Source organism: Sinocyclocheilus rhinocerous, unplaced genomic scaffold (assembly GCF_001515625.1).
Source record: "Sinocyclocheilus rhinocerous isolate Xijiao unplaced genomic scaffold, SAMN03320098_v1.1 scaffold836, whole genome shotgun sequence".
Lineage (NCBI taxonomy): Eukaryota > Metazoa > Chordata > Actinopteri > Cypriniformes > Cyprinidae > Sinocyclocheilus > Sinocyclocheilus rhinocerous.
Genome location: NW_015648109.1, coordinates 221,702 through 234,716, shown reverse-complemented (window position 1 = coordinate 234,716; position 13,015 = coordinate 221,702). Strand labels below are relative to the sequence as shown.

The window sequence follows — 13,015 nt, the reverse complement described above, 5'->3', positions numbered from 1 at the left end:
GAGGACAAGAAGTTAATTTTTGACATATTTGCCTTTCTCAGATCTTCCTGCCTGCATGAAAGTGATGTGTGAAATATGAAAGACCGTTTCCTGAATAAAAAATAAAAAAGGTAGGCCTAAATGCGAGTTTACATCTATGTTTTCACACAATTGCGAGAGAAAAAAGTTAGAATTATGAGATAAAAAGTCACAATTTCCTTTTTTTTCTTCAGTAGATGAAACAGGCTTCCATAGTGAAAAGCTAGTGGTTAGGGTTAATTTTAATTATTCATAGCAAGAGTGTTATTAATTTATGCAATTGTTATGCAGATATTGTCTAAAATAAAATATCATACATCATAGAGGACCTATGTTTAAGCAGGCTATATCTCTTAAAGGTGCCATGAGTATTTAAATCAGTGTTTATTACTTTCTGCGTAAATCAGGCTCATTAATTCAGTGATATTTGCTGGCCGCAAACAAGAGGCCTTAACAGAATTGTAGAAATGTTTGTGTAAATTTACCAGTGATGTTATGCATTAAGTTGATCAAATGAAGGGTATTATTATTTCCAGATCCCAGCAAGCACAGTCAAATAATGATAATTAAGCTACAAAAACAATCAGCATAAAAATCTTTTTGCTGAGTGAACCTTTTTCCTTTAGCTATGAAAAAAGACGATATGTACAAATGGCACTACTAGATTAAAATGGCAAAACACCTGGCAGTCATGTCTGTGTTTTGTTTGTCACATCGATGTGATCGGCGCTCCTCTGCTCTTCCTGGCACTCAATCATCATCGCGCTCTGGCATCCGCACATCTGCCTGTGGATCGCGGAAGCAGAAGTCGCTAGACATAAACGATAACAGCGTTTTGATATCGTTTTAAGTGGATTATTCTCAAATTTAGTGATCTTCATGCACATTGAAGACCTCTTAATGACTCTGTAGCGGCAGAAGACGCTGTTTAAAGGATTAAAAGGTATGTGAGAGTCTGATGTGTTTGAGTGTTTTCTTCTGGTTGATGTTTATATGGCAGTGTTTCATGTTTCTCTATTAATATTAGTTTTTTTTACTGTCATAACTAAGAATTTAATGCGTTCTAATGATACAAATGGTCATCATGTGTGTTATAAAATCTGGTAAACATCCATTGAATTGACTGTAACATCTATTGTGTTTTTAATTGATCAGGATGCTTTGTTATACAGATCTGCTGGATTTGACATTGCTCATTGATTCTGATTAAATGATCAAAGCCTTTGAATACACTACCAGGCATCAGATTTAACAGATGAGAGACTGCCACATGTGCATAGAGATAAACACAGTCTTTGAACCCTCACAATCATGATCTCTGATTTCCCAGCATGCAGTGCACAGCCTCCCCTCCTCAGGACCCCACACAGGCGAGCGGCGACCGGGCCGAGCTGACCCAGCTGCCCGCTAAAGACGCGTCCTCCACAGACAGCACCTCTGATCTGGGCAGCCCCAGAGTGCTGACCTTTGACCTGCTGAACATGGTGATCTGCTTCAAGCGGATGGCCATCTTCCTGGAGCCCGTCACAGACTCGCTGGAGGTGCTGCGGTACCTGCTCGGGTGAGAGACATCCCATAATAATCAGAACGGCTTCTGCCAGGTGACTGTATCATGTGACTCTCATGAGAAGGCTTTTGTTTTTACTCCAGCCGGTTACTAAACGCATCTCTGAATTATTGATCCTGCTGCCTGCGTGTATCCAGTATTCAGCTCTTTTATTTTTAGGTGGAGGATGCCGCTGTGCTCCCTGTTCAGCTGCGTTCTGCTCAACATCCTCTTCCTCACTTTGAGTGAAGGTGAGATACGAGAAGATGACATGTCTATGTGTGCATATATATTGTATACAGATGTACTATAATGCAGTAAGTGGTAACTGAGTGTCTCCTTGGTTAAAAATGTCCTCAGGCGCTTGGGTCACTCTGCTGCTGCTTGCCGTCTCCGCTCCGGCTGTGCTGGGTTACCTTGGCAACCGTTGCCAGGGCACGAGCAGTGAGATGGAGGTTCAGAAGAAGAAACACTTTGCGGTGCAGCGGCGAGACCTGCAGACGGTCCACATGAGCAAACAGGAGGCCATGCTGGAGGTCAAGGACATGTGAGTGGACGACACAGTGATGTTTGAGTGATGAGATCAGCGCTGAGACTGAGAGATGAAGGCTTGTGTGTGTTACAGGCTGAAACGAATAGATGAGCTTTTGACCCTGGCGTGTGTGTATGCAGAATCTGTGTATAAAGTGTTATACTGGGAGAGCCACGCCATGTCCTCCATGTGAGTATCACGCACATAGAAGCACATATGGATGTTCCTTGGTGGAAAATTTCTGCCAGTTTCTGCCAAAATAGTCAATACAGATATTTTTACTTTATGTCGTCAGTGAACTTGGTATTAACTACCACTGTCAACAAAAGAATTAAATAATATGATGAAAATCATATGATATGAAAAAGTTCTATTTATGTCTTTCTTCAGATAAAATATGAACAAAATCAAAAACTTAGCCAGGGAAGTTTCTGAATTTTGGTTGATTTGACACGGAATGACTCTATGGTATTTTGGCAGAAATTATGGTTACTATGGTACATTTTTGTAAAAGATTATGTATAGTGCAGCAATACTAACCTTAACGATAACGGAAGGACACCAACTGTAATTTACACATACACAGGGTTCGTACAGTCATGAAAAACCTGGAAAAGTCATGCAATTTTAAAACGGCCTGGAAAAGTTTTGGAAAAGTCATGGAAATTTATTTCACAAATCTCTGTATAATAGAATTCAGTAGTGAACCGAAGGCAAATTAGTAGCATTAATAGTCATTCATTTTAGTTAACATATGCTATGATGAATTTGAACATAGATTTTTATTCTTATTTTACCTGTATGCTTGTAAAAAAAATGGAACATTAGGTCATGAATGTTGTCTCAAAATGTCATGGAAAAGTCATGGACATTTATTGGTAAAAATGTGTCCAAACCCTGTGTATAATGTAATATTATTCATACAGTTAATGTTGTTTTGGTCTATTTTCTGTTATCTTTGTTTTAATTTGTAATGCAAAACGTCTAATAAAAGCAAAAAATATCAGTTAACTGTAAGGATTGTGAAGGTGATTGTAATGAGTGTTATTCTGTGTGGAGGTTTTACGGTTCTGTCCTGACGGCGGTTTGCTTGCTGTACATGGTTCCTGTGCGTTTGAGTCTGTCTGTGCTCAACAGCGCCCTCTTTCTGTGGAACAGAAACTTCTGCAGAGGTCAGTAAAGACATGACATCGGCCTCAGGTGACGTGTAAATGCAAAACTGGGCACTTTACATGTTGGTCAGAAGGTTATTGCTTCCGTGTGGCCAGACTTTATGCTGATATTAAAATGATTAGTGAATATATATATATATACAGATTCAGTATTTCCATTCGGTTTCACTTAGCTAGACATTCTCACACAGTTCCTTTCTCTCATTCCCTTTAGTTCTTTTGGAGCTGAAGGAGTTTGTTCACCCGAGTCGGGTCCTGCCTGCGGAGGAAACTGAACCATGTGACCCAAATCAGGCAAGCCTGCTAGAACGCACGCCCACTCCGACCAGTGTGGAGGTGAGAGAGAGTTAAAACAAACAAACTCTTGCTACAACCAGAAAACACATCTAGACAGCAGACGGATTATATTCAGTCTGCGCTACTTTGTCCAGATTTCTATTTCCAGTCCAGACTGACTTATTCTGTGAATGTGCTTCCTGTTCAGGATCAGTCTCCCGGCAACATTGAAGAGGCAGAGGAGGCGGAGCCTGATGATGAGTTTAAAGATGCCATTGAGGTCAGAAAAAATATCTATCTATCTATCTATCTGTCTGTCTGTCTGTCTGTGTCTGTCTATATATCTATCTGTCTGTCTGTCTGTCTATTTATCTGTCTGTCTGTCTGTGTCTGTCTATTTATCTGTCTGTCTGTCTGTGTCTGTCTATCTATCTATCTGTCTGTCTGTGTCTATCTATATATCTATCTGTCTGTCTGTCTATCTGTCTGTGTCTGTCTATCTATCTATCTATCTGTCTGTCTGTGTCTATCTATATATCTATCTGTCTGTCTGTCTGTCTATCTGTCTGTGTCTGTCTATCTATCTATCTATCTATCTGTCTGTCTATTTATCTATCTATCTGTCTGTCTGTCTATCTGTGTCTGTCTGTCTGTGTCTGTCTATCTATCTATCTATCTATCTATGTCTGTCTGTCTATTTATCTATCTGTCTGTGTCTGTCTATCTATCTGTCTATCTATCTATCTGTCTATCTATCTGTCTGTCTGTCTATTTATCTGTCTGTCTGTCTATCTATCTATCTGTCTGTCTGTTTCTTTTTCTGACATGTTCTCTCATTTCTGCTCTTTGCCTGCTCAAGGAATCTCAGCTTATTCTGCCGGTAAGTAGCTCCCTCTAGTGGTGTGGAGACTTATAGCATTAATGTTAGACCACAGCTGAGTGTGCAGATATAGCGTGTGTATTTATGAGTGTAGATATCAGCCTTCTCACTATCCAAGTAGATTTAGTCATGTGGTTTAGTGTGTATGTGTACATGTCTGACCTCTGACCTTTACTCTGCTATCCAAGGAAACTCCTCTGGCTTTAGTGGTGAGTAATAGAGTAACCCAGAGCATTTAATATTTGAGTAAATTCACAGTAACTCCAAATGAGTGAAGAAACATCCTGTCTTTGTGTGTAGTATGTGCGTGTGCATGTTTTTGCATTAATGTAAATGCTCTGAATGCATGTGCACAGGATTATGTATGTTTTAATTTTAGTAGGGTGCATCTCACAAAACCTGTCAAGAGATGTCTGGGGAAAAAATAATGATTTAGATAAGTTAAATCATTTTTTTAATGGATGCTTCCTTGTCTTTAAGCAGAATATCATTTATTTTATTTTGATTATGAGGTGAAATGTGACCTGGAAATATTCTTGTGAGATTCACCTGTATGTCTTGACTGTGTTCAGGTGTGAATTTAAAAAAAGATGTATTTCATTTATCTCATCAACTACAAATAACCTCAAACGAGACGCACAGTGGATCAAGATCAAATCCAGACCTAATAGTTGACTTCTTCAAGAATAATAATCGAATGTATCTTGTTATAAGAGGCATGAGTGTTGTAAAACTGTCCGGCCCGTGTTTTGAATTTAGGTGTGGCCTGTAGCCTTTTTGCTACCAAAGAAACTGAGGAGATGGAGAGCCCGTAAGGTGCCCACACACACCTGTCAATCATGATCTAGGTGTTCTAACCACACCCCCTCATGCCTTTATTCATTTCGGTAGCTTCTATTAACAGTGATGTCACAGGAAATGGTTACTTGGTGGAACGTCCTTCAGGTCAGGGTGGATTGTCACACTATTTCTTTGCGAGGTCTTGTTATGAAAAGGGTTGGGAATGTCTACTAACAAACATAATGATGAGATGGGCTACTTTATTGTCCATGTAAGAGGTATTCAGAATTCTGAAATACATTTATGAATGTGTTCAGTTTGGGATCTGAATTGAATTAACTTATTTGAAATGTGCCCAACCTTCACTAGAGCCTGTATTTCGAGGGCTTGTGGTGTTTTTATGGTGTTAAGTGCTGTACGGCACAGAAATCTGAGACCTCTCACCAGTCATCGGATGACTGCAGGAAACAAAGCTCAGCAGCAACAAACATGGGTCAGATTTACCGAAGTCGTCACACGTGCCGCTACAGGCGCAGGGATTCATCTGTTTCTAATGACTTCAGTGAATCTGATCTCTAAACCCAAAGCCCTCGACATACAGAGCGGAACTAACACAGAGAGAAAACCTTCACACACCTTCACATGAGGAGAGTGCACTGATTTATGTATATGGGTCAATGACGAGAGGATCTGGTGTAAAAATGTAGTTTAGTCGAAAACACATGTGCGATGTTCATGTTTTTGAAAAATGCTATACCACTTTCAATGAAAGTTTGGAGTGTATTAGAGTATGTAATCATGAATATACATTTTCTTGGCTCATACTATTTGATGTGCAAATTCCAAAAATTATGAAATATATTTTTTATAACTTAAATACAGTTATACTACCTTGACGTTTTTGACCATCAAATAAAGAAATAAATTAAAAATCAAAATAATTTTTTTAATCAATTTGGAAAAATCAAGTCATTCACCTATATATATATATATGTATGTGTGTGTGTGTGTGTGTGTGGAAAATCTCCACGTGTTTTTAGAGGTTGTGTGCAGGTTTTGTCATGAGAGGGTGGAAGTGAAAGATCTTTTGGTGTCGAGCTGAACATGAGAGCTAATGGGTTCAGATCTGTCACTTGTCATTTCTTCTAAATATGAATGTAATTCATTTATTTCTGTATTTCCATGTGTTTATCTGTGGTAGGATGATGAGGACGTGTCTTCTGGTGTTCCTGAGTTTGACACAGTGTCTGATAACGGGCTGTTGAGCAGAAACGAGCCCATTCGCAGTAAAGTGTCCAAACTCACTGAGAAACTTCGCAAGCGAGTCCCTGCCAACACCACCGGTCATTATAGATCTTTTTATACTTCATTCTTTTTGCATCCATATTATATCTTTAAAACCATATTTTCTTTTTGTCCTTCCACAGGGAACTGTTTCCAGTGCAGTTCAGCGTTTTCTGTTTTAAAGAAAAGGGTATGACCTCTGAGCTTCATCCTGTTGAACATGCTATTCAACTTGTATGATGTTGTTTCACTCATGATCATTGTCATTTTCCAGAGAAACTGCAGTAACTGTGGTGTCAGTTTTTGTTCCCGCTGTTGCTCGTATAAAGTGCTCAGATCCAGTATGGGAGCCACAGGTAGGAGAAGAGCATGTGAATCTTGTAAATAATGTTTTATTGAAGATGGTTTTACACAATGTTCTTTTTCTTTCTCTTGATTCTTCAGCTCCTGAGGCCCAAAGAGAGACTGTGTTTGTTTGTGCTATGTGTAATACTTTCCTCAGCACCAAGTAATGAAACAATGTTCCACCGTTGCAATCCTGTAAAAGAAGCTTCAGCGATTCTTGAGGTTTCATTCTTTCTTTGTGGAGCATTTCACATGGAGGACCAAAATCCTGCAGCTTATGTTGCCTCAACTCTCTTCCTGAGGTTCCTCAGAGTTTTTTGCTTGTCGAAAACATGTGAGGGCTCCTTTAATGGTGACTTTTTCCTTGGAATATGCTGCTTTCCCCATCCACCGCTAATATTTATCAAAGCCTTCACGCCAAGATTGATTAGTTTACTTGGAATTCACTATACTGCAAAATCAAATACTGTAGTTTCATCAACTCTTATTATGGCATCACTTTCCAGAATGAGCCCTTGGTGAGATATCAGTTTAATATCAAGGGCCCTGTTTATCTGTTGTTATTATTATATCACATCATCCTAAAGAGGAGAACAAGACCATGAAAATTATGTTGGTTATGTATTGCCTTCGATGCCAAAACCAGTGGATCTGAGCATTTTAGCTGGCTCCTATATATTGTTCCACATACTGTCAAATCTGATTAGTTTAGTTGACATCAATAACTTAAGAAAACGAGTCAGTTTAATTCTCTCTTAACCATTTTAACTAATCAGTTTTTACAATTTAACCTTCTGCTAGCTGCTTATCTGCTTTAAACCCATGATTTTTGGTTATATAATTTATTTGTGTAATTTTGTCTCGAAAAAGGTTTACTTTATATATTTATGTATGTTTGTTGTTGGAACGTTCTCAGAAAGCATTTATACTAATCAAAATAATGCCATTATATTAGTCTATCAGATCCTCACAAGAGTTCTCCTGTTCGCTTTGTTATTGAACGGATGAGCCATGTTCCTGTGATTTTATTGGTCTTTAAGCCAAGGTTGAATGTAAAACCAGTGTTTTACGGTTGTAGAGCTATGTATGTCGTACTACTGTTATTTAAACATATATTCAGATCCTTTGGGTAAGTTATCCATAGTTTAACACCGTTTGTTTCCTTGGTTAAATCTTCTGTTACAGTAATAAACCATCTAAATTTGAATATAGCCGTGTGGAACTTCTGTGAGGAATTTTCGCGCCCCCGTCTGTATTTTGGCGCCTCACACAGTTGGCCAACTGTCATTTACCTTAAATACATTTTAAACTAAACATTGCGTTTTTGTGGTTATATCTGTGATGTGAATGTCTATAATAAAGTTTATAATGGCGGTTTTGTCGTTCTCCCGACCGTTTTATACTGAAAAGCGCTCGTTCTGACGTATTGTTGCTATGGTTACCTCCCCAGGCGAACGTGACTTCGTGAACGTACGAAAAAAACTGGTTGGCTGGTCTTTAGCTGAAAGTAAAGAAGCTTAGACTGGTTTTAGCGGTGTTTTTTTCAGCTGACAAATTTATATAGTAATGCTTACTTGTAATTAGTGAAGAGGCTGTTGAAAATTCTTGAGAGCGGCATCAGTTGCTCCTCCCCTCGCGCGTCATCACATTGTGTGATTGTTTCCGGCTCCGCCCCCTCTCCGTTCATCCCCAGGCGCAACCGTTTATTCCCGTTTCACTGAACGGTTTCAGCACCCGGGACAAGCATCTCGCGCTCGCATGGCAACATGGCCACGGAGGTGAGAAACAGCCCTTTATTCATCATGTTTGTACCAGCTGTGGGTGATACGACCCGTTTTTGTTAGATGAGACCGTCTGAATCTCGGCGTCGTTTTGATCGTTTAAAATCAGTACGTGACGTTACAGACAATCGAGAACAGCCGTTTCACGCGTAGTTTTTAAAAAACAACCGTTTATGACTAGTGTTCACAACCCATAATTAATGCACAGAATACAATAAAGTAAATATACAATACAGAGAGTGAACGAAACAGCTACAAGTGAAGCGCAGCGTCGAGCATGACTAAGATAGATAGATAGATAGATAGTCTGATAATCTAAATGACCTGGTTTTAATCCAGTCAAATGTTATTTATCTGGACTGAACTGACTAGACTAAAGGGTGCGCGATCAGGTAGAGATTTACGTGATTTATTCTAGGTGACTAGTTTAGAAGTAGGCTAATATTGACTGATCATTAGGTTGTTGTTGTTTTCTTCAATGCCAGATCGAGTGTTGCTGCTATCCAAATAAAAGAGGGAGATACGAGATACTTTTTAAGTTTTGTAATGATGAATATTATAAGAGAGATAAAGGCTCTTCACTACTGCTCTCAGGTCCTCTCTTGCTGTTTATAGCTGACACAGAGTGTCGTGATCGCCTGAAATGCTGTTGCTTAGATAGATCTATAAAAGAAAGAGTGTGTTTTTAAAGCATTGTGTTCAAGATGACAAAGGCTTGTTTGTGGAGTCTGGATCTGGTGCGAGTGTGACGTAGCTGGACATCAAAGAGGATAAAAGCGACTGTCCGCGGGTCGATAAGCTCTTTGTGCGTCTCTTTCATCGGTGACCGGATCAGGAATGAGTTCAGCACCGCGGACAGCGACGGAGCGAACAAAACTCCCGTACTGCCACGAATCTGTAAGCGTTTTTTTTTTTTTTTTTCAGTTTTGAAAAGCGATTTAACTGGCGATATCTGATTTCGTGTTGTGGTTTCCTGTGGTTGGGATTTAAATGTGATTTCAGAAGTTATTCTGAGGCTTATTTAAAAGTCAAATGTGTGTCCCGCCGAGTAACCTTGAACGCGCGCGCGATTGTGGTTCGAGCGCGAGATCTCAGTTTAATCTCATGCGTGCGGAATACAAACGTACTTCTCTGGGTGACGGTCAATAATCATTCTGCACAGGCTACACCGGCTGATTAGATTGTGTTTTGATATATTTGGTATCAGCGGTGAGCGCGTGTTAAATGATCGTCTCCTCGCGATCGATCGGTTGTGCTCGCGGGAGTCGGTAGCAGTGTCTCTCATCTTTCTGAGACTGTTACCGAGTGCTGCTTGCATGCATAATTAATGAGGCGTTTAGTAACAATAGCCCAGAACGTTTAGCTGTGATAAGTCTCGGTTTACCCGTACAATAGTGGCGGTAACATAGTACAATGATGGTATCAGATGGTGTTTACATAGAACTGTGAAGTACTTAAAAAAAAACATGGTGCTAGCATGCTCCCAAAAACAAAAGTACCTAACAAAATTTTGCTAGTACATTGTCCATGGTCTGTGTATTCTTTGAACTGGCATGCAGTTTTTTATGAATGTGTTAGTAAATGCATACAATGGTTTATACTGAAGTATCATTCTTTCATTAGATCTATTCCCAACATCGTTTAGTTCTAGATCCTGAGTATATTTTTGGGGAGTTCAACAGGAAGAAGCCGTGTTTTGCATTCATTTGACATCGCATATGCCTTTTATCTGAGCTGTGCAAGAATTCTTGAGATCTGTGCAAATGTTCAGTGCCAGAGACTGATAGTACCCACAGCATTGAAGAGCCATGAGTCGAGACTGCATGTGTGTGTTGGAACCAGTGCCTGCTGTCTCAGCCTGTTACTATATCAGAGGGAGCCATGCATTGTTTAACATCTAACAGCCCAAGGAAACTGAATTTATGATTAGATCAGAATGCAGCGTGCTGTAACCCCTCTCTCATTCTGCCGTAGTTCCATAACCTTCAGGAGTTGAGACACAGTGCATCTCTGGCCAATAAAGTCTTCATTCAAAGAGACTACACGGATGGCACCGTCTGCAAGTTCCAGACCAAGTTCCCCTCTGAGCTAGAAAGCAGGGTAAGTGTGTGTGTGTGTGTGTGTGTGGCAGAACAAAAGAGACACAATGCAAGTAAAAAGGAGAGGAAAGAGAAAAAGGCTCTTCACTCAGAGAAACTCTGCTCTTCAGCAAAAGCACTGCTGAGTGCGCAACTCCACACAACACACACATAATGAGCTGCTAATAGAGCTGTTTAAAGGTGTAAGATCATGTTACAGACAGCCAGTAAAGGCAAAGGGAGTTCAGCATGTAGAGATTTCAGTGTCATTCTCACAATCTGTTTATTTATTTTGATGCAATCAAGTTTTTTATCATGTGATGTCCAGCCTGAGACTGATGTCTTTACAATGTTCAAACCCAGTAGTTTCTGCCATATAATGTCCTTGTGTGAACTCGCTGGTGCTCTCTGATTGGCTGACTCATCTTGTCCTTGCACCTGATTGGTCAGATTGAGAGGACACTGTTTGAGGACACGGTGAAGATGCTGAATAATTACTATGCAGAGGCGGAGAAGATCGGAGGCCAGTCCTACCTCGAGGGATGTCTGGCCTGCCTCACAATTTACCTCATATTCCTGTGCATCGAGACACGCTATGAGAAGGTATGTTATCAGATTCAGATAAACCCACCCTGAAAATGGCAGGTAAAAATAAAACGTACGATCAAGGGTCGCTTTATGTGTTGGTTTTGCAAACTATGGCAATTAAAAATGATGCTGCTGGTCAAAAGTATGCATGTGTGTGTGTGTGCAGGTGCTGAAGAAGATCTCGCGGTACATTCAGGAGCAGAATGAGAAGGTCTACGCTCCTCGAGGTCTCCTCATCACAGACCCCATAGAGAGAGGCATGAGAGTCGTATCCTTACAGAGTCTGCAAACTTCTGTGTGTGTATGTGAGCAAATGGTCAGTGGAAGCTGCTTGTTCTTCAGAAGCAGTTGTTAGTCCACCTTAGGATGTTGCATGAACTCTTTTATTATGTCTTCATTTTGTGTGAGTTTTGCAGTTATTGGAACCCTAAAGACAAGATTGTGATCAAAATGTGGGATGTAGCCAAATATTGTTTTTGACGTATATATTAATTAAAATGTATTTTAATTAAAATGTATTTTAATTACTTTAACAGATTAAGTTGAATGACAAATAAGCTCAATATAGTTTTATTATATTATTATACTTCGTAATTAAAGATAAATATATTTAAGATGTATTTTTTAAACATATATATATATATATATATTACAATTCATTAAATGTAAATTCAACAGATTATGTAAAATCTCAAATAAGCTAAATCTTGTTTTTGTAATTAAATTAATTTCTTGATAACACTATATAATATTTATAATTTCATAATTGTATTATATTATTATTTATTTTTATAATAAAAAAAATTTTCCCCCACAATTGAATATAGATTCAACATATTATGATGAATGTCAAATAACCTAAATATAGTTTTCATCAATAAATTAAGATATGTAATATTTAATATTTTTATAATTACTTTTTTGTAATACATAGAATAGCAATTCAAAAGATTATGTTGAAAGTCAAATTATGTTGTTTTATGATTTTAATTGTTTAAAAAGTCAAGAGGGCCAAGACTTCTAATGTGGGACAGATCAAAATCACCATTTTAAGGGGTCAAACAGACATTTGATGTGTTTAAAACTAGCTATTTTTCATGTTAGGTTAATTTAATGTGAGAAAATAGTTTATATAAAATATCCAAAAAGCTCTCACTATAAATAATTAGTCAGATTTGTGCCTTTATTGCTTTATAACAGTAATTGGACCAGGGTTATTATCGTTAAATAAAACTAAATCTAAAAAACATTTAACTAACCATTAAATAACCATTAACTGAAATAAAATATAAAAAACATAATAAACTTAGTAAAACTATAATTAAAAAAAACCTGTAACAATACCAGAAACGCACAACAAAATTTCTAAAACTTTATATAAAATTTGAATGAAAACAGAAAATGTAAAAAATAAAATCTAATTCAAAATATTAACAAAAACTATAATATCAATGCATATCAATGATATTTAAATAACACTGAATTTGACGTTAATTTTAATCATAATCATGGCAAGTTTTCTAGTAAGAGCATGTATGTGTAAAGTTATTTCTTTAACTAGTTTGTGCATGTAAGGTTGTGTAATGCTGTGATGTTTCTCCCTTAACCCGCGTGTGTTAGATTGAGATCAGTGTGTACGAGGATCGTGGCTCCAGCGGTTCAAGCTCAGGAAGCAGCACAACCAGCAGCGGACGCTGATTCACACACACACACAAACACACACACACACACACAC

At 38.5% G+C, this 13,015-nt stretch overlaps 3 protein-coding genes across 11 annotated transcripts in view; all 3 read left to right on the top strand.

The window, feature by feature from the left end:
* The window catches only part of LOC107709592 (protrudin-like), a 13,049-nt gene extending 12,990 nt beyond the window's left edge, over nucleotides 1-59 (top strand). The window contains exon 9 of the mRNA XM_016514105.1: nucleotides 42-59. Coding sequence (XP_016369591.1) covers nucleotides 42-59 — 18 coding nt within the window. The remainder of the gene's footprint in view (nucleotides 1-41) is intronic.
* A 635-nt stretch (nucleotides 60-694) lies between these two features.
* Nucleotides 695-8,128, top strand: zfyve27 (zinc finger, FYVE domain containing 27). Of its 8 annotated transcripts, none has more exons than XM_016514166.1 (15): nucleotides 695-961; nucleotides 1,349-1,579; nucleotides 1,745-1,815; nucleotides 1,925-2,111; nucleotides 2,190-2,285; nucleotides 3,156-3,268; nucleotides 3,483-3,604; nucleotides 3,753-3,824; nucleotides 4,404-4,424; nucleotides 5,184-5,240; nucleotides 5,316-5,369; nucleotides 6,406-6,547; nucleotides 6,632-6,678; nucleotides 6,763-6,844; nucleotides 6,933-8,128. In XM_016514166.1, exons 2-15 carry the CDS (start codon nucleotides 1,350-1,352, stop codon nucleotides 6,998-7,000), a joined length of 1,362 nt encoding a protein of 453 aa, XP_016369652.1. In that variant the 5' UTR covers nucleotides 695-961; nucleotide 1,349; the 3' UTR covers nucleotides 7,001-8,128. The 8 variants fall into 8 exon arrangements, with proteins under 8 accessions (XP_016369652.1, XP_016369654.1, XP_016369653.1 ...); XM_016514168.1 differs by lacking the exon at nucleotides 5,316-5,369 and adding an exon at nucleotides 4,613-4,633; XM_016514167.1 differs by lacking the exon at nucleotides 4,404-4,424.
* Nucleotides 8,129-8,515: 387 nt separating this feature from the next.
* On the top strand, nucleotides 8,516-13,009 carry LOC107709602 (golgin subfamily A member 7B-like). 2 transcript variants are annotated; one of them, XM_016514117.1, is made up of 5 exons: nucleotides 8,516-8,611; nucleotides 10,589-10,714; nucleotides 11,143-11,295; nucleotides 11,447-11,548; nucleotides 12,901-13,009. In XM_016514117.1, exons 1-5 carry the CDS (start codon nucleotides 8,600-8,602, stop codon nucleotides 12,976-12,978), a joined length of 471 nt encoding a protein of 156 aa, XP_016369603.1. In that variant the 5' UTR covers nucleotides 8,516-8,599; the 3' UTR covers nucleotides 12,979-13,009. The 2 variants fall into 2 exon arrangements, with proteins under 2 accessions (XP_016369603.1, XP_016369602.1); XM_016514116.1 differs by lacking the exon at nucleotides 8,516-8,611 and adding an exon at nucleotides 9,423-9,511.
* Nucleotides 13,010-13,015: the final 6 nt, after the last annotated feature.